Here is a 17,749-nt window from a genome sequence, read left to right on the forward strand (position 1 = left end):
TAATTTGACAACTATTTATGTTTTAATGGGGGTGTAACTAGATGCGTCAATTATGACTGGATCTCCAAACATCTTTGATTTTCTTTCAAAGCACTTTGAGGGAGAGGACGCAGTCTGGGTTCAAGTGGGCGGCACCCGGCATAATTTTAAACACTTCTCTCTTTCCCAGGGTGGTTCTTGGAAGAAACAAACCTTCGTGGATTGTTTTTAGCCCCAGTAAGGGAAAAAGACTGACAACTGTATTGTACCTCTTTTTTCCCCACCTTTCCTGCTTCAATAACAGCTTGGGGAAGAGATGCCCAGTTTCTCTCTTTCGGGGAGGAAATGAGAATGGTAGGAGAAAGAGTTACGGTAATACCCCTGCCCCAGAAACCCAACTATGATCTAGAGTTCCCCTACTTCTTAAATGAAAAGTAACAATGCCCGGAAATCTAATGACTTTCCACCATCTTATGTGGTGGTACTTCTAGTATTTTATACTACTTACTTCCACAAATGGTGTATTCATGGGGTCCCCAACCGTTTTGAGCCTGTGGGTAAGCCTGGATTTCTGAAATGGCATGGAAGGCGCAACAACAAAATGGCTGCACAAGGGGGCGGGGCCATCCACAAAACAATTGCCGCAATTTAAGTTGAATAACACGATGTAGACACTTGCTCTGCTGGCCAGGTAACATTTTTAAAAATCTGCACTGTCAGTCCAGAAGCCTTGCTGACTAGTATTTAAATGGGAGGCCACGCAGAAATATCATGGTCGTGACACGGAATCAGGCAGTGGCAAATCACCTCTGAACATCTCTTGCATTGAAAACCCTATGGGTTCCACCACCAATTTGTATCTTTTTGTCTCACTTCCTGCCTACTGTTCCCCCCAACCTGAAATAATGTCCCTGAAGGCTGCCCTTTTTTCAAAATGGCCAAAAGCAGGGGTGTCAAACTCATTTGTTATGAGGGCCAGATCTGACATAAATGAGTCTTCATTGGACCAAGCCAATGTTGGGCTGGGCCGTGTGTGTACCTATTTAAGATGAGCTGGCAGAGTAGACAGAAACTCCTAAGTTACTGGGCAGGTGGCAGAGTTCTTGACAAATGTACTCAGGGGCCAAGAAAAAGTGGAAAGAAAAGAGGGAAGAGGAAAGGGCGGGAAGAGTGAGTGAGAGACGGGGTGTCTAGGTCCTCACTAGTATCTATGGTTCCTCTTTGGATGGTTAGGCTTTTTACTATAACCATTTTAATTACTGTAATATTTGAGATTACTGTTCCAAACTTTTATCACTTTGTCTTATTATTATTACTACACCTAATGTTACAAATTGTTGTACTTTGATTGTTTCTCCTTTTGTTGACATATACATATAGGGTGATTTGTACTGCTATTTTTTTTAAATTGTTATGCCAATAAAGGTTTTTGGAATTTGGATTAGCTAGCAGACATATCAACTTTATAAAGGATGCAGACAAACACAATTAAAGTTTTTTTTAAAAAAATTAAAATCCAACATGCTTAAAATGTTAGCAGTCGTTGGTCTGAAAGGTGCTTTCTTTGTATCTCTCCCATGGTATCCAGGGAACTGGGCAAAGGAAGCTCTGGCTCTTTCCTTCCTCCCTCAGGGGACTAGGAGGAGGAGGAGCCTCAACCAATAGAAGGAGGAGAGGCTTGACTCAGTAGCTCCACTGTGCAATTGAGAGAGCCTGACAAAGCAAGCTTTCCATTCCCAAGGGAGGAGTCTCAGCCAATGGAGAAAATAGAGGCTTTGCTCTGTAGCTCCTGTGCGATTGAGCAAGCCTTGCAAAGCAAGCAGAAGGAAGCCAGAGAGAGGGAGAAGGAAGCAGATGACAGCCAGTTGCTCAGGGGCCTGATTCGGCCCTCAGGCCACATGTTTGACACCCCTGGCCTAAAGCTTTCCTTGATCAAATAAACATGTTGTGAAGTGCAGTTGATCTGGTCAAATACTGTTAAAAAAACTCCTATCAGTTTAATTCTTAAAATGCCTTGGCTCGAATCCCCACTCTGCAATGGAAGCCCCTTTGCTTCAGCCTCACCTGCCTCATAGGTGGGCTGTTGTGAGTATGAAGTGGATAGGGGAGATCAGTATTGTCAGATGCTTTATGTTCATTGAGGAGAAAAGTATGTATGAACATCAAAGTCGATAAAGATGCCTGACGGAAGGGAACTTTGTCTCTCAAAACCTCACACCCTGAAATTCTTTTTGGGTCTCGGAGGCACTACTGGGCTCGACTCTAGCTCTTCAGTGGCAGACCAACATGACTGCACTCCTGAAACCAAATAAACAGAGGAGCAGAGGTCCATCAGTGGCTCTTAGCCACAACGTATAGATGGAACCCTCTGTCTGGGGCAGTGATGCTCTGTATACTTGGTGCTTGTGGGGGGGCACAGTGGGAGGGCTTCTAGTGTCCTGGCCCCAACGGTGGACCTCCTGATGGCACCTGGGTTTTTTGGCCACTGTGTGTACAGAGTATTGGACTGGATGGGTCATTGGCCTGATCCAACATGGCTTCTTTTATGTTCTCTTATGTTCTTAGGAAAGATCTTTATAAATATGAACAGGTCCAGTTTTATGCTGGAACACTGGTCAGCCTGCAATTTAAGATTTAAAAAAATTAGAAGAGAATTGAAGAAGAAGAAGAAGAGATTGGATTTATACCCTGCCCTTCGCGACCTGAAGGAGTCTCAGAGAGGCTTACAGTCTCCTTCCCCTCACCACAACAGACACCCTGTGAGATCAGTGGGGCTGAGAGAGCTTTGAGAGAAACAGCTCTGAGAGAACTGTTGACTGATCCAAGTTCACTCAGCAGGCCTCATGTGCCTCAAAATGACTTAGAACTGCCTTCCCTTCCTCTCCCTTCAACAGACACCCTGTGAGATAGTAGGTGGGGCTGAGAGAGCTCTGACAGAAACTGCTCTTGAGAGGAACAGCTCTGTAAGAACTTGTGGCTGACTCAAGGTCACTCCAGCAGTTGCATGTGGAGGAGTGGGGAACCAAACCCGGTTCTCCCAGATAAGAGTCTGTGCACTTAACCACTATACCAAACTGGCTCTCAATGAAGCAAAATAGCATCAATTGTTAAAACTTTTTTTTTTCCAGCCAATACTTATATTTTGCCACAGTTTCCTGTATGGAGGCTGTGTAAAGGGATTCGCTGAGGATTTCTATCTCAATTGTGCTTTTTCAGAATTTAAATTTAATTTGAATTTATTTCCTATTTGTGCCAGGCCCTCAACATGAAGCAGTTGCCAGCAGACACCGTCCGAATTCTTTCCAGCTCACAGGTGATCACATCGGTCGTTAGTGTGGTTAAAGAGCTAGTGGAAAACTCATTGGACGCCAAAGCCACCAGCATCGATATCAAATTGGTGAGCTGTATTCCAGCGTTTGCTTATCCTCCGTGTACAGGAATTGTAATGACTTGATACTTGTCCTAGTCTTACAAGGAAGTCTTTGCGTTACATCGTTTTTAGAAATAATATTGGAGGATTAAATGTATTAACACCTTGCCACAAACTTACTATGTGTCACTGTAGAAGAAAATATCCCATCATACATTTCTCCCAATTTTTTCCAGCAAATCTTCAGTCCTAGATATTTGAGATGTTCGTGAGGTTTTTAATTCACCAGAAAAAAAAAATGTATTCAGACTGACCATTTATTCCTCACGTTATGTGATGACCGATTAGTCTCAAATCGCTCCACCCAATCTGTGATTTTGTCCAGCATAAAATATTCCCAATGGTGCAACGTTGTCCAGCTGAAAGCGTTACACTGGTTGCCTGTGGTGTTCCGGATTCACTTAAGAACATAAGAAGAACATAAGAGAAGCCATGTTAGATCAGGCCAATGGCCCATCCAGTCCAACATTCTGTGTCACACAGCGGCCAAATATATAAGGTGCTGGTTATAACCTTTAAAGCAGGGGTGTCGAACATGCAGTTCAGGGGCCGAATCAGGCCCCTGAAGGGCTCCTATCAGGCCCCCAAGCAACTGGTTGTCATCTGCTTCCTTCTCCCTCTCTCTTGCTTCCTTCTGCATCACAGTTGGGTTTACCAGGCTTGCTCAATTGCACAGGAGCTACAGAGCAAAACCTCTGTTTTCTCCATTGGCTGAGGCTCCTCCCTTGGGGAGGAAGGGGGAATAGCTTGCTTTGCCAGGCTTTCTCAATTGCACAGCAAAGCTCCTGAGCCAAGCCTCTCTGCCTTCTATTGGCTGAGGCCCCTCCCTTTCCTGGTCCCCCTAAGGAAGGAAGGAAAGAGCCAGAGCCTCCTTTGCCCAGTTCCCTGGATCCCATGGGAGAGATACAAAAAATTATCTTTAAGACCAATGAGTGCTAACGTTTTAAGCATGTTTTAAGTTTTTTAATATATATATTTGCGTTTGTCTGTGTTCTTTATAAAGTTGTATCTCTGCTACCTAGTCTTAAATAGGGTACACACGTGGCTCGGCCCAATCCGACATGGCCCAGCCCGAGAAGGTCTCATTTATGTCAGATCCAGCCCCCATAACAACTGAGTTCGACACCCCTGCTTTAAAGCCCTATATGGCCTGGAACCTGTCTACCTCTGAGACCGCCTTTCCCATATGTACCCCAGAGAGCATTACAGGGTCTCAAAATCTCATAAGAACATAAGAGAAGCCATGTTGGATCAGGCCAATGGCCCATCCAGTCCAACGCTCTGTGTCACATAGTGGCCAAAAAAAAAAGTTATATATATATACACTGTGGCTAATAGCCACTGATGGACCTCTGCTCCATATTTTCATCCAATCCCCTCTTGAAGCTGGCTATGCTTATAGCCGCCATCACCTCCTGTGGCAGTGAATTCCACATGTTAATCACCGTTAAGGGATCTCCTTAAGATCCCTGGACCAAAAGAAGCTCCATTATCCACCACCAGAGCCAGAGCGTTCTCGGTAATAGCCCCCACTTTGTGGAATACCCTCCCCGAAAACATCAGGGCCCTGCAGGACCTGCCACAGTTTTGCAGGGCCCGTAAGACCGAATTATTCAAACTCGCCTTCAACGGTTATGGGGAGGTGGCTATTACCTTACAGCACCAACAATCTCACTGAATTAATATAATGGAAATCGGAAGCCTGCCATCTTGGGCTTTTAATGAATGGATCAATGATTGTTGATATGTATGGAAATGTTTTATTATATATTTTATTGTTAATATTCTATGTTTACTAATTTATTAATGTTTTTAACTGTTGTTAGCCACCCTGGATATAAATCTGATGGATGGATGGATGGATAGAGATAGATAGATAGATAGATAGATAGATAGATAGATAGATAGATAGATAGATAGATAGATAGATAGATAGATAGATAGATAGATAGATAGATAGATAGAAAGAAAGAATATTCCCAGTGGAGCAATGTTGGAATATTAGGAGACCTCCAATTTGTAGCTAATACATTCTTTGCTGCTATTAATAATGTCAGTTTGAGATCTCTAGTATCCCTAGGAATCGAACTTTCCCCCCATAGATTTAACAAAATTAATGTTGGATCCCCAGGTATAGTATAACCGATTATTATTTTAATTTGAGATAATGCTTCCTTCCAAAATATCTTCACCTTTTCACAAATCCACCAATTGTGTAAGGAAGAGCCCTGTTTTCCACATTGCTTCCAACCTGCAAGAAACAGAACAGCTTTGGAAAAAATGAGGGGAAATGTCCCCCCCTTCCCCTCCCTCTGGGCTTTCCCATCTCTAGACTTAGCTTCCATAAAAACACCTAATTCCCAGAGCAATGTCTTTTTCTGAGAGTGTCCTTTTTGTTTTTATCTGGAGAGACACAGATCCTTTGGCCACTTTGGTGTAGTGGTTAAGTGTGCGGACTCTTATCTGGGAGAACCAGGTTTGATTCCCCACTCCTCCACTTGCAGCCGCTGGAACAGCCTTGGGTCAGCCATAGCTGTCGCAGAGTTGTCCTTGAAAGGATGGCTTCTGGATGAGCTCTCTCAGCCCCACCTACCTCACAGGGTGTCTGTTGTTGGGGGGGAAGATAAAGGAGATTGTGAGCTGCTCTGAGATTTGGAGTGGAGGGTGGGATATAAATCCAATATCAACTTCTTTCTTCTTTTTCTTTAGGAGCTCTCTGTCTGGGTCAGTGATGCTCTGTATTCTTGGTGCTTGGGAACAGGGGCAACAGTGGGAGGACTTCTAGTGTCCTGGCCCCCCTGACGGTCCTCCTGATGTCACTTGGGGTTTTTTGGCCACTGTGTGGCACAGAGTGTTGGACTAGATAGGCCATTGGCCTGATCCAACATGACTTCTCTTATGTTCTCATGCCTGGGGCAGTGATGCTCTGACGTCTTGGTGCTTGGGGGGGGGCAACAGTGTGAGGGCTTCTAGTGTCCTGGCCGCATCGATGGACCTCCTGATGTCACTTGGGTTTTTTTGGCCACTGTGTGACACAGAGTGTTGGACTGGATGAGCCATTGGCCTGATCCAACATGGCTTCTTTTATGTTCTTATGACTGGTGGAATGCAGAATACAAATACAAATGGCTGAGAGCCACTCCTTTCATATGTCCTGAGGTCTGTTAACATCCCTTCGTCCTGAACGAAATCCGAAAACATATATTAAGATGTCACGTGCGATAGAACTTTGAGCCATAAGGATATTGTGAGAATCAGAGTGTCTTGAAGGATGCCTGATATGAAGCAGAAGCCAGACTTCAGCAAAAAGTGACTAATTTTACGTCGACACCTCTGGCGAGGCCTGTGGTTTAACGTTAACAAATATATCCTCGATCTGAAATCTCATCCATGTTAATTACAGAGCTCTCTATTGAAGTGACATTTCATTGCAATTATTTCAGGCGTGTGAATCTTTGTGCAGGGACGATTAATTGATGTGGGGTGTGTGAAATGATCACTGTTTCCACTGGGTGTGGTTTGAAGATTTTTTTTTTTTAAACTAGGACAGTTCAGTGTAAAAAAAAGTTCTGGAGTGGAGTGTGTAAAATAAAGTTCATTGTTTCTGTGACGGTACCGGCCCGATTCTGCTTTCAGACCCAGTCCCATCAACTCTGACAACTTTTAACTGCCCATTTCCCTCCAAAAACCTCTAATATAAAACCCACTTCCCACCCAAGAACTGGTTTTTCCTCCTGCAGCCTTCTGGGAGACCAGCCTGAAAGAATTCCTGTCCTCAGACGTGCTGCTTCCAGACCGGAGGGGAGAGGGAAGGAGGAATAGACTAGGTCAAAGCCTTGCCTAGAGTTTTATAGACTCCTCTAGCCAACTCCGGTTCAGTGATCGTGATTGTAGGAGTTGTCCCTGAAAGGGCAGCTGCTGTGGGAGCTCTCTCAGCCCCACCCACCTCACAGGGTGTCTGTTGTGGGGGAGGAAGATAAAGGAGATTGTAGGCCGCTCTGAGCCTCTGTCCTTGAAAGAGCAGCTTCTGGGGGAGCTCTCTCAGCCCAACCCACCTCACAGGGTGTCTGTTGTGGGGGTGGAGGATAAAGGAGATTGTAGGCTGCTCTGAGACTTTGAAAGGGCAACTTCTGGGAGAGCTCTCTCAGCCCCACCTGCCTCACAGGGAGTCTGTTGTGGAGGAGGAAGGGAAAGGAGATTGTAGGCCGCTCTGAGCCTCTGTCCTTGAAAGGGCAGCTTCTGGGGGAGCTCTCTCAGCCCCATCCACCTCACAGGAAGTCTGTTGTGGGGGAGGAGGATAAAGGAGATTGTAAACCGCTCTGAGTCTCTGATTCAGAAAGAAGGGTGGGATATAAATCTGCAGTCGTCTTCTTCTTTCTTCTTCTTCCTCCTCCTCCTCTTCTGGACAGCCAGATGTCAGATGCTATTTCTGCTGCGCCTCTTCAGATTATCTACATGCATGTTGTAGTAAGCAGAGGTCGTTTAATAGCAAAAGAGGTGCTGGAGCTCATTAGTTTTATAGATTCCTCTAGCCAACTCCCAGACAACCACAGCCCTAAAATGGTGTTTCTCCACAGTTTCCACTGGGTGTGATTTGAAGATTTTTTTTTTTAACGAGGGCAGTTCATTGTAGAATAAAAAGCTCCAGAACGCTGTCGTTCCTTTGTTGGGCCGGTTCAGTGATCTAAATAGTTTGAGGATTACCTTTTGAATCTCGCAGGGTTTTGATTGTCGTGTGCGTGCGCTGAATCGCATTCCTTGCCTTCTGATTTATTAAACCGCCCTTCTCTCAGTTTGCAGAGCTTGGGGCAGTTAACAATGTGAAATGCGGACCATTTAAAATCCAAAGGATTAAAAGAGCTAAAAAACCCCATTGTCGGCTGGCCCTGAAATCGCTTTGCAAATTGCATTGCTGTCTCTCAAAGAGATGGAGAAAAAAAGCCAGAGGGGGGGAGGAGAAGGGAGTGCCGGAGAGGGGGCGCCTGTTGCTGCCCTCAACCAAAAGCCTGGTGGAACATCTCAGCCTTGCAAGTTCGACGGAACTGCACCAAGGTCCTCCAGGGCACTGGTATTCTTTGGCAGAGAGTTCCACCAGGTGGGAGCCAGGACTGGAATGACCCTGTTTGGTGTAGTAGTTACATGTGCGGACTCTTATCTGGGAGAACGGGATCTGATTCCCCACTCCTCTGCTTGCAGCTGCTGGAATGGCCTTGGGTCAGCCAGAGCTCTTGAAGGAGTTGTCTTTGAAAGGGCAGCTGCTAGAGTCCTCTCAGCCCCACCCACCTCACAGGGTGTCTGTTGTGGGGGAGGAAAATCAAGGCGATTGTAGGCCGCTCTGAGCCTCTGTCCTTGAAAGGGCAGCTTCTGGGGGAGCTCTCTCAGCCCCACCCACCTCACAGGGTGTCTGCTGTGGGGGAGAAGATATAGGAGATTGTAAGTCGCTCTGAGTCTCTGATTCAGAAAGAAGGGTGGGATATAAATCTGCAGTCTTCTTCTTTCTTCCTCTTCCTCCTCCTCCTTTTCTGCTGCGCCTCTTCAGATTATCTATATGCATGTTGTAGTAAGCAGAGGTTGTTTCATAGAAAAAGAGGTGCCGGAGCTCATTAGCACCACTTATTTGCATATGCCACACACCCGGAAGGCGTCCTAAATTATATCAGCTCAGCATCTCCCTTAAAATGCTTCTTGAATTATAACTGTCACAACAAAAGAGCCAGTTTGGTGTAGTGGTTAAGTCCGTGGACTCTTATCTGGGAGAACCGGGTTTGATTCCCCACCCCTGCACTTGCACCTGTTGGAATGGGTCAGCCATAGCTCTGGCAGAAGTTGTCCTTGAAAGGGCAGCTGCTGTGAGAGCCCTCTCACCCTCACTGGGTGTCTGTTGTGGAGGGAGAAGATAAAGGAGATTGCAAGCTGCTTTGAGTCTCTGATTCAGAGAGAAGGGCGGGGTATAAATCTGCAATTCTTCTTCAAAACCTTACTCCTATCATACTTTTTAAATTACTTTTTTCCTATCTGTCTGCTTTATATGTTTCAGTTACTTCCCCATTTTTTGTGGGGAGAAATATTAGAAAGTTTGTCAAAATTTAGAGCGCAGCAAAATTCTCACAGGGTGTTTGAATAATGGCGCCCAGAAGCAAGTAGTTGCGGAGGGGGGTGTAAGAAAGAAAGAGCAGAATAAAATTTAGAGGTTCCAGAGCTTCATAAGAACATAAGAGAAGCCATGCTGGATCAGGCCAATGGCCCATCCAGTCCAACACACTGTGTCACTTAAGAACATAAGAAAAGCCATGTTGAATCAGGCCAATGGCCCATCCAGTCCAACACTCTGTGTCACATAAGAACATAAGAGAAGCCATGTTGGATCAGGCCAATGGCCCATCCAGTCCAACACTCTGTGTCACATAAGAGAAGCCATGTTGGATCAGGCCAATGGCCCATCCAGTCCAACACTCTGTGTCACATAAGAGAAGCCATGCTGGATCAGGCCAATGGCCCATCCAGTCCAACACTCTGTGTCACATAAGAGAAGCCATGCTGGATCAGGCCAATGGCCCATCCAGTCCAACACTCTGTGTCATACAGTGGCCAAAAAACCCAGGTGCCATCAGGAGGTCCACCAGTGGGGCCAGAACACCAGAAGCCCTCCCACGGTGCTCCCCTCAAGCACCAAGTATACAGACCATCACTTCCCCAGACAGAGAGTTCCAACATTAGGCTGTGGCTATAGCCACTGATGGACCTCTGCTCCAGATGTTTATCCAATCCCCTTCGCTTCTGTGAGTTGCTGCCCAAAATGAGGCCTGGTAGTAAGTGTTAGATTTTTTGCATGTAGGAATGTCTTTGCAAGGATTCTCTGGTATAAAAATGTAACGCGTAGAACAACCTTCAAGGAAGAGTGGTGGATAATACTTTTTTATGTTCCTTTCATCCACAGGATAATTACGGCTTTGATAAGATTGAGGTTAGAGACAATGGGGAAGGGATCAAAGCTGCTGACGTTCCCGTCATGGCCATGAAGCACTACACTTCCAAAATAAGCTCTTCTGAGGACCTGGAGCGTTTGACGACGTATGGATTTCGAGGCGAAGCCTTAGGTTCCATCTGTTGCACCTCTGAAGTAAGAGCCTACTGCAATTCCAGGTTTTTTGCAAGCCTGTAAACTAGAGTTGCAAAGGCTTCTGACATTGGTATGCAGCCTTTAGAAGAAGAAGACCGCAGGTTTATACCCTGCCCTCTCTGAATCAGAGACTCAGAGTGTGGCTTACAATCTCCTCTATCTTCTCCCCCCACAACGGACACCCCATGAGCAATGTTCCCTTTAAGCTGTGGAGTCTTGTGAGCAGAAATTCAACTTTGTGAGCTACTAGCATTAAAGCTGTGAGCTACTGCCTAAATTAGTTTGCTCTGGGGGCATTTTTCGTGAGCTAAGACAAAAGTGTGTGAAAAGGAAAGGAAAGGTCCCCTGTGCAAGCACCAATCGTTTTCGACTCTGGGGTGACATCGCATCACAACGTTTTCATGGCAGACTTTTTTATGGGGTGGTTTGCCATTGCCTTCCCCAGTCATCTAAATTCCCCCCCCCCCCAACAAGCTGGTACTCATTTTACCGACCTTGGAAGGATGGAAGGCTGAGTCAACTTGAAGCCGGCTACCTGAATCCAGCTTCCGCAGGAATCGAACTCAGGTCGTGAGCAGAGAGTTCAGACCGCAGTACTGCAGCTCTACCGGTCTGTGCCACGGACGGTCAGCCAGAGGCTAAGAAAACTGTGAGCTCACACTAACTCAGCTTAGAGGGAACACTGCCTGTGAGGTGAGTGGGTATGAGAGGGGTCTCCCAGCAGCTGCCCTTTCAAGGACAACTCCTGCAAGAGCTATGGCTGACCCAAGGTCATTCCAGCAGCAACCCGGTTCTCCCAGATGAGAGTCCACACACTTAACCACCGCACCAAACTGGCAAAGCCTGTTGTCTTCTCCAGAGTAATAATTATTCATCATGAATTCAGGGTCGTAGCCAGGAATTTTTTCGGGGGGGCACCAGGGGATGCCATTAATTAAATTAAGGTTTTAGACGTCTCCTGGTCTGGTATGTGCGCACTTCTTACTTATTTATTTTTATTTATTTAGATCATTTATCTTCCACCCTTTCCCAAACGGCCTCAGGGTGGATAGCAACCTTTTAAAACAGTGTAAAACAGTTAAAACCGATGGGAGTGAACAGTATGCTTTGGCGGTTCAGTTGAACGCATCGTAATATATGGAGAGTCGCAGACATCAGCTGGTAAAAAACCAGTATTTCAGTGAAAGTGGTATCGCAGCGTAGGCCCAGCAGATAGAGTAGGACACCTGCTGCCTCAACCAAAAGCCTAGCGGAACAGCTCCATCTTGCAGGCCCTAAGAAAATGTAACAGTTCAGTAAGGGCGCAGATCTCTAAGGGGAGCTGATTCCACCAGGCTGGGGCCAAGGCCGAAAAGGCCCTGGCCGTGGCTAGGCGAGATGTCGTTTGGGCCAGGGTTGGTCAGCTGATGTTGGATGCCAGGTCGTAGTGTTCTCTGGGCCACATGTGGGAAAAGGCGTCCCCGTAGATATGTCGGTCCCAGGCCGTGTAAGGCTTTAAAAGCTAAGACTAAAACTTTGAAACGGATCTGGTACTCAGTTGGTAGCCATTGCAGATAGATTCCAAGTGGGCAGCCATGCTGGTCTGAGGCAGTTGAACAAAGCAGGAGTCAAGTCGCACCAAGTTTTATTCAGAACGTGACCTTTCGTGTGCTCTCTAAGCACGTCTGATTAAGAGAGCACGTGGTAGCCATTACAGTTCCCCTAGGGCAGCGAGAAGCTGGGCTCAATCTTACAAGTTAGCTTGGACTTAGAAAGAGCAGGTGTCTGGCTGTAGGTCTATAGCAGAACAATATCTGAGTCCAGTGGCACCTTTAAAACCAACAGAAGTTTTATACAAGGAATAAAACAATAAAATCAAATTTAAAAACCACTAAAATAACCCCCTCCCCCCCAAAAAAACACCCATAAATTATTAAAACAAGCAGAAAAGAAGAGATTGGATTTATACTCCGCTCTTCACTTGGAGTCTCAGAGCAGTTTACAGTCTCCTTCCTTTCCTCGTCCCACAACAGTCACCCTGCGAGGTAGGCGGGGCTGAGAGAGCTCAGAGAGAGCTCTGAGAGAACTGTGACTGACCCATGGTCACCCAGCAGCTGCATGTGAAGGAGTGAGGAATCAAACCCGGCTCTCCCAGATGACAGCCCATGCACTTAACCACTACACCAAACTGGCTCTCAAATCAAATCATAGTTAAAATACGCACAAAGACGTAAAAGCAGTGATTAAATATATTAGTCAGGAAGGAGGGCTCACTGAGGGAATGCCAAACGCAATGAAAAAGTCTTCTTCTATTGGCAGAAAACGGCAACTGAAGGGAACCAATGAATCCCCTTGGGGAAAGACTTTGGTGCCCTTACCAAGAAGGCCCTGTCCTGGGTTGCCACCCACCTAATCTCAGAAGGTGGGGCCATCCAGAGCAGGCTATCCATAGATGACCATGCTGTTGGGCAGGTTCATATCGCACAAGTTTTGTAGATTTCTAGTGTAAATACTAGTAGGCCTTGTCCCAACATTTCTTAACTCTGTATGTCCTGTATCCCAGTAATCCTTGTCCCAGAGAGCCCAGTATAAATGTTATTACTTAACTCTTCTTTGCATACTAGGCCATACCCACGGACACCAAGCTAGCTGGAACTGCGTTCCTGCTCAAAAGAAGCCCTAACTGTAGCTCTCACAACTGGCTGTAGGATATAGATACACACACACACCTGTGGTGAATCTCTTTGACCTGATTTCCTTTATGATTAGGTTCTGATTACGACCAAGACAGCCGCTGATGACTTTAGCACCCAGTACATTTTGGATGGATGCGGTCATGTAACTTCTCAAAAGCCCTCTCATCTCGGACAAGGTATGGCTATTAAAGATATTTCCCCCTCTTCTTCCGTATTGACTGGTCCAAACGCATTTTTATTTTCAATCCTTGCTTTGCAGGGTTGAAAGTCAAAGGCTGTTAAATAAGGCAGCAAAGGAAAGGAGGAAAGGTCCCCTGTGCAAGCGCCAGTCGTTTCCGACTTTCACAACGTTTTCGCAGCAGACTTTTTATGGAGTGGTTTGCCATTGCCTTCCCCAGTCATCTACGCTCCCCCCCCCCCCCCAGCAAGCTGGGTACTTATTTTACCGACCTCGGAAGGATGGAAGGCTGAGTCAACCTCGAGCCGGCTGCCTGAAAACCCAGCTTCCGCCGGGGATTGAACTCAGGTCGTGAGCAGAGCTTAGAACTGCAGTACTGCAGCTTTAACATTCTGCGCCATGGGGCTCTTGTGTGTATGTAGGAAATTCTTGTGTGGAATGTTGAGTTTCGAGCCCCACAGAGTCGGGGATCGAACTCAGGTCATGAGCAGTACCTGCAGTTAAAAGATTTGGTGGTAGATGGTGGGAAAGGCCTCTGATGGAGACCTTGGAGAGCCCTGCCAGTCTGAGTAGACAATACTGACCTTGATGGACTTATGGTCTGATTCAGTATTAGGCAGCTTCGTGTCTTTGAGGAGGGGCCGTTGCCCAGTGGCAGAACATCTGCACAGTGTACTGAAAGTTCCAAGTTCAATCCCTGGCATCGCCACTTAAAAGGACCAAGCAGTGGGCGATGGGAAAGACCTCTCCCTGAGACACTGAAGAGCTGCTGCCAGCCTAAATAGAAAATAGTCTAAGTAGGGGTGGGACGGTGGCTCAGTAGTAGAGCATCTGCTTCGTAAGCGGAAGGTCCCAGGCCGTCACATCCCCCTTTAAAGCTGTTTGTTCCTGTGGCCATCACAACATCGTCTGGCAGTGAATTCCTCATTCTAATCACTGTAAAGTTGTATTTTCTTTCGTCCGTCCCGAACCTACGTTCTGTGACCAGCAGACACTTTTTCATGCAGAAGGGCATGAAGTTCCAGCCCTCTGTTGAATCGTGTATCTCCTTTGGGTTTATTGCTCCAGGCCAACCGCAACTAAGCCTGTTGAAATCTCATTTACTTAAATGGGAGATTTAAGCCTACGATGAAGAGTTAAGTGTCTTATGAAATCAGTGGGATGTTGTGTGCCAGGATACTGGCTTGCGTTGTGCTGTGTTTTAATTGGAACATCGTTTTCTTCACCATGAGCCAGACGACACGCTTGGGGTGTTAAAAAGTTGCGTTCGGGTTGGCTTCCCTGCAGCCGTACAACAGCTATGGGGAATGCTTCTAAAAATACAGGAGAGCCCAAAGGGAAACAGCGCAAGATAGGGATTGTTTCCTTTTTTTTTTTTTTGCTTCGCCAGATGGAATATTTCTGCACACAGAGCAGCGAAAATGGGATGCCAGAGGTCCATCAGTGGCTATTAGCCACAGGGTATGGATGGAACTCTCTGTCTGGGGCAATGATGCTCTGTATACTTGGTGCTTGGGAGAGGGGGGGGCAGCAGTGGGAGGACTTCTAGTGTCCTGGCCCCACTGGTGGACCTCCTGATGGCATCTCGGTTTTTTGGCCACTGTGTGACAGTGTTGGACTGGATGGGCCATTGGCCTGATCCAACAGGGTTTCTCTTATGTGACACAGAGTGTTGGACTGAATGGGCCATTGGCCTGATCCAAAATGGTTTCTCTTCTGTTCTTATGTGACACAGAGTGTTGGACTAGATGGGCCATTGGCCTGATCCAACATGGTTTCTCTTATGTTCTTATGTGCAAGTGATGCTCTGTATTCGTGGTGCTTGCGGGGGGGGCAACAGTGGAAGGGCTTCTAGTGTCCTGGCCCCACTGATGGACCTCCTGATGGCACCTGAGTTTTGGCCACTGTGTGACAGAGTGTTGGACTGGATGGGCCATTGGCCTGATTCAACATGACTTCTCTTACTGGAGAGCCAGTTTGGTGTAGTGGTTAAGTGTGCGGACTTTTCTCTGGGAGAATCGGGTTTGATTCCCCACTCTTCCACTTGCACCTGCTAGCATGGCCTTGGGTCAGCCATAGCTCTGGCAGAGGTTGTCCTTGAAAGGGCAGCTGCTGTGACAGCCCTCTCCAGCCCCACCCACCTCACAGGGTGTCTGTTGTGGGGGAGGAAGGTAAAGGAGATTGTGAGCCGCTCTGAGACTCTTCAGAGTGGAGGGCGGGATATAAATCCAATATCTTCTTCTTCATCATCTTATGTTCTTATGTCTTGGTGCTTAGGGATGGGGAACAGTGGGAGGGCCTCTAGTAAACTGCCACACTAGTAGACCTCCTGATGGCACTTTTTTTTCCCGCCACTGTGTGACAGAGTGTTGGACTGGATGGGCCATTGGCCTGATCCAACATGGCTTCTCTTCTGTTCTTATGAGACACAGAGTGTTGGACTGGATGGACCATTGGCCTGATTCAACAGGGCTTCTCTTCTGTTCTTATGTGACACAGAGTGTTGGACTGGATGGACCATTGGCCTGATTCAACAGGGCTTCTCTTCTGTTCTTATGTGACACAGAGTGTTGGACTGGATGGACCATTGGCCTGATTCAACAGGGCTTCTCTTCTGTTCTTATGTGACACAGAGTGTTGGACTGGATGGACCATTGGCCTGATTCAACAGGGCTTCTCTTCTGTTCTTATGTGACACACAGTGTTGGACTGGATGGACCATTGGCCTGATCCAACATGGCTTCTCTTATGTTCTTATCACCTGGGGATCCCCTGGAATTACAGCTCATCTCTAGACTACAGAGATCAGTTTCCCCAGAGAAAGTGAATGTTTGAGAGGGTGGACTCCATGGCATTATACTTTCCTGCTGTCCTTGTCTTCCCCAAGCTCCACTCCCCAGGGGTTTCCCAACATGGAGATGGCAACCCGACACTCCACCCCCCCCCAGTGGCTGGGGGGGGGTGGACTTGGTAACTCAGCTTCCCAAACCATCCACCCCCCACTCTGCAAGAAAACAGCTTGCGGGGGAGAGAAGGCTCCTCCACTCCCCAGGGTGGAATTTATTTTTAAAAGCCATTCTCTGCACTACCCAAATATGTAGATTTGCCTCTCTCTTTTTTGTAGCAGGAACTCCTTTGCCTATTAGGCCACACACCCCTGATGTAGCCAATCGTCCAAGAGCTTACAGGGCTCTTAGTACAAGGCCTGCTGTAAGCTCCAGGAGGATTGGCTACATCATTGGGGTGTGGCCTAATATGCAAAGGAGATTCGGCTACAAAAACAAAAGTCCCAGTCCCGACAATCGTACAGAGTTTCTCTGGGAAAAGTTATAGGCTTTTGTTTTTCTGATGAGGAGTCCTGTTGTTGCGTGTGTGTATGTGTTAAGAAACTTTGCATGATTATAATATGAACATATGAAGCTGCCTTCTACTTAATCAGACCCTCAGTCCATCGAAGTCACTATTGTCTCCTCAGACTGGCAGCGGCTCTCCAAGGTCTCAAGCTGAGGTTTTTCACACCTACTTGCCTGGACCCTTTTTAGTTGGAGATGCCGGGGATTGAACCTGGGACCTTCTGCTTGCCAAGCAGATGCTCTACCACTGAGCCGCCATCCCTCCCTAAAGTCAGTACTGTCTACTCAGATGGCACCGGCTACTTTTCCTGCTTCAGACCAACATGGCTGCCTACCTGGATGGAACTTTATATATTATTATTATTACAGCTAAAATGGGTGGGGTTTGATATAGCACCCCCTTCATAAAATATATGATCAGGCCAGAATTTAATCGTGGTGTGTACTGAGTGCTCTAAACAAAGATTGGAGCAGTGAAATCTAATGAATTTTCTTATTAAATATGATAGCGCCCTTTCGGCTGGCTTGTAAATATTTGAGCTCTCCGATCGCGTCAGACCCCCGTAGGCTCAGTAGAACATCCTGTTTTAGAATGTTGTGTGTTGCTGTATGTATCCCCCCTCCCTGGACTCTCTTTTGCTCTCTCAGCAGATCTAGATTAGGCTAAAAGTTATTGGTTGCTTTTGAGAAGTAAGGATGGGCTTAGGCACATTATTTCAAAGGGGAGATGAACGAACAAGATATAGAACAGGGGCGGCCAAACTGTAGCTCAAGAGCCACGTGTGGCTCTTGCACACACATTGTGTGGCTCCCGAAGCCCCCACTGCCCCATCAGCTGGCTTGGAGAAGGCATTTGTCTCTTTAAATCGCTTGCCAAGCCAGCCAACAGCTTGGAGAATGCATTTAAAGTTAAAGCTGATTTCTTTCCATCTCTCTCTCCTTCCTTCCTTCCTTCCTTCCTTCCTTCCTTCCTTCCTTCCTTCCTTCCTTCCTTCCTTCCTTCCTTCCTTCCTT

At 46.8% G+C, this 17,749-nt stretch overlaps 1 protein-coding gene across 2 annotated transcripts in view; it reads left to right on the top strand.

Moving 5' to 3' along the window:
• Window positions 1-3,236: 3,236 nt before the first annotated feature.
• Window positions 3,237-17,749, top strand: part of PMS1 (PMS1 homolog 1, mismatch repair system component) — a 72,558-nt gene continuing 58,045 nt past the window's right edge. For both annotated transcript variants that reach the window (XM_060257131.1, XM_060257132.1), the window contains exons 1-3: window positions 3,237-3,376; window positions 10,347-10,529; window positions 13,278-13,380. In XM_060257131.1, the coding sequence (XP_060113114.1) occupies window positions 3,245-3,376; window positions 10,347-10,529; window positions 13,278-13,380 (418 nt within the window). In that variant the 5' untranslated portion in view covers window positions 3,237-3,244. The remainder of the gene's footprint in view (window positions 3,377-10,346; window positions 10,530-13,277; window positions 13,381-17,749) is intronic.

This window comes from Heteronotia binoei, chromosome 16 (genome assembly GCF_032191835.1).
Source record: "Heteronotia binoei isolate CCM8104 ecotype False Entrance Well chromosome 16, APGP_CSIRO_Hbin_v1, whole genome shotgun sequence".
In the NCBI taxonomy this organism is placed as follows: domain Eukaryota; kingdom Metazoa; phylum Chordata; class Lepidosauria; order Squamata; family Gekkonidae; genus Heteronotia; species Heteronotia binoei.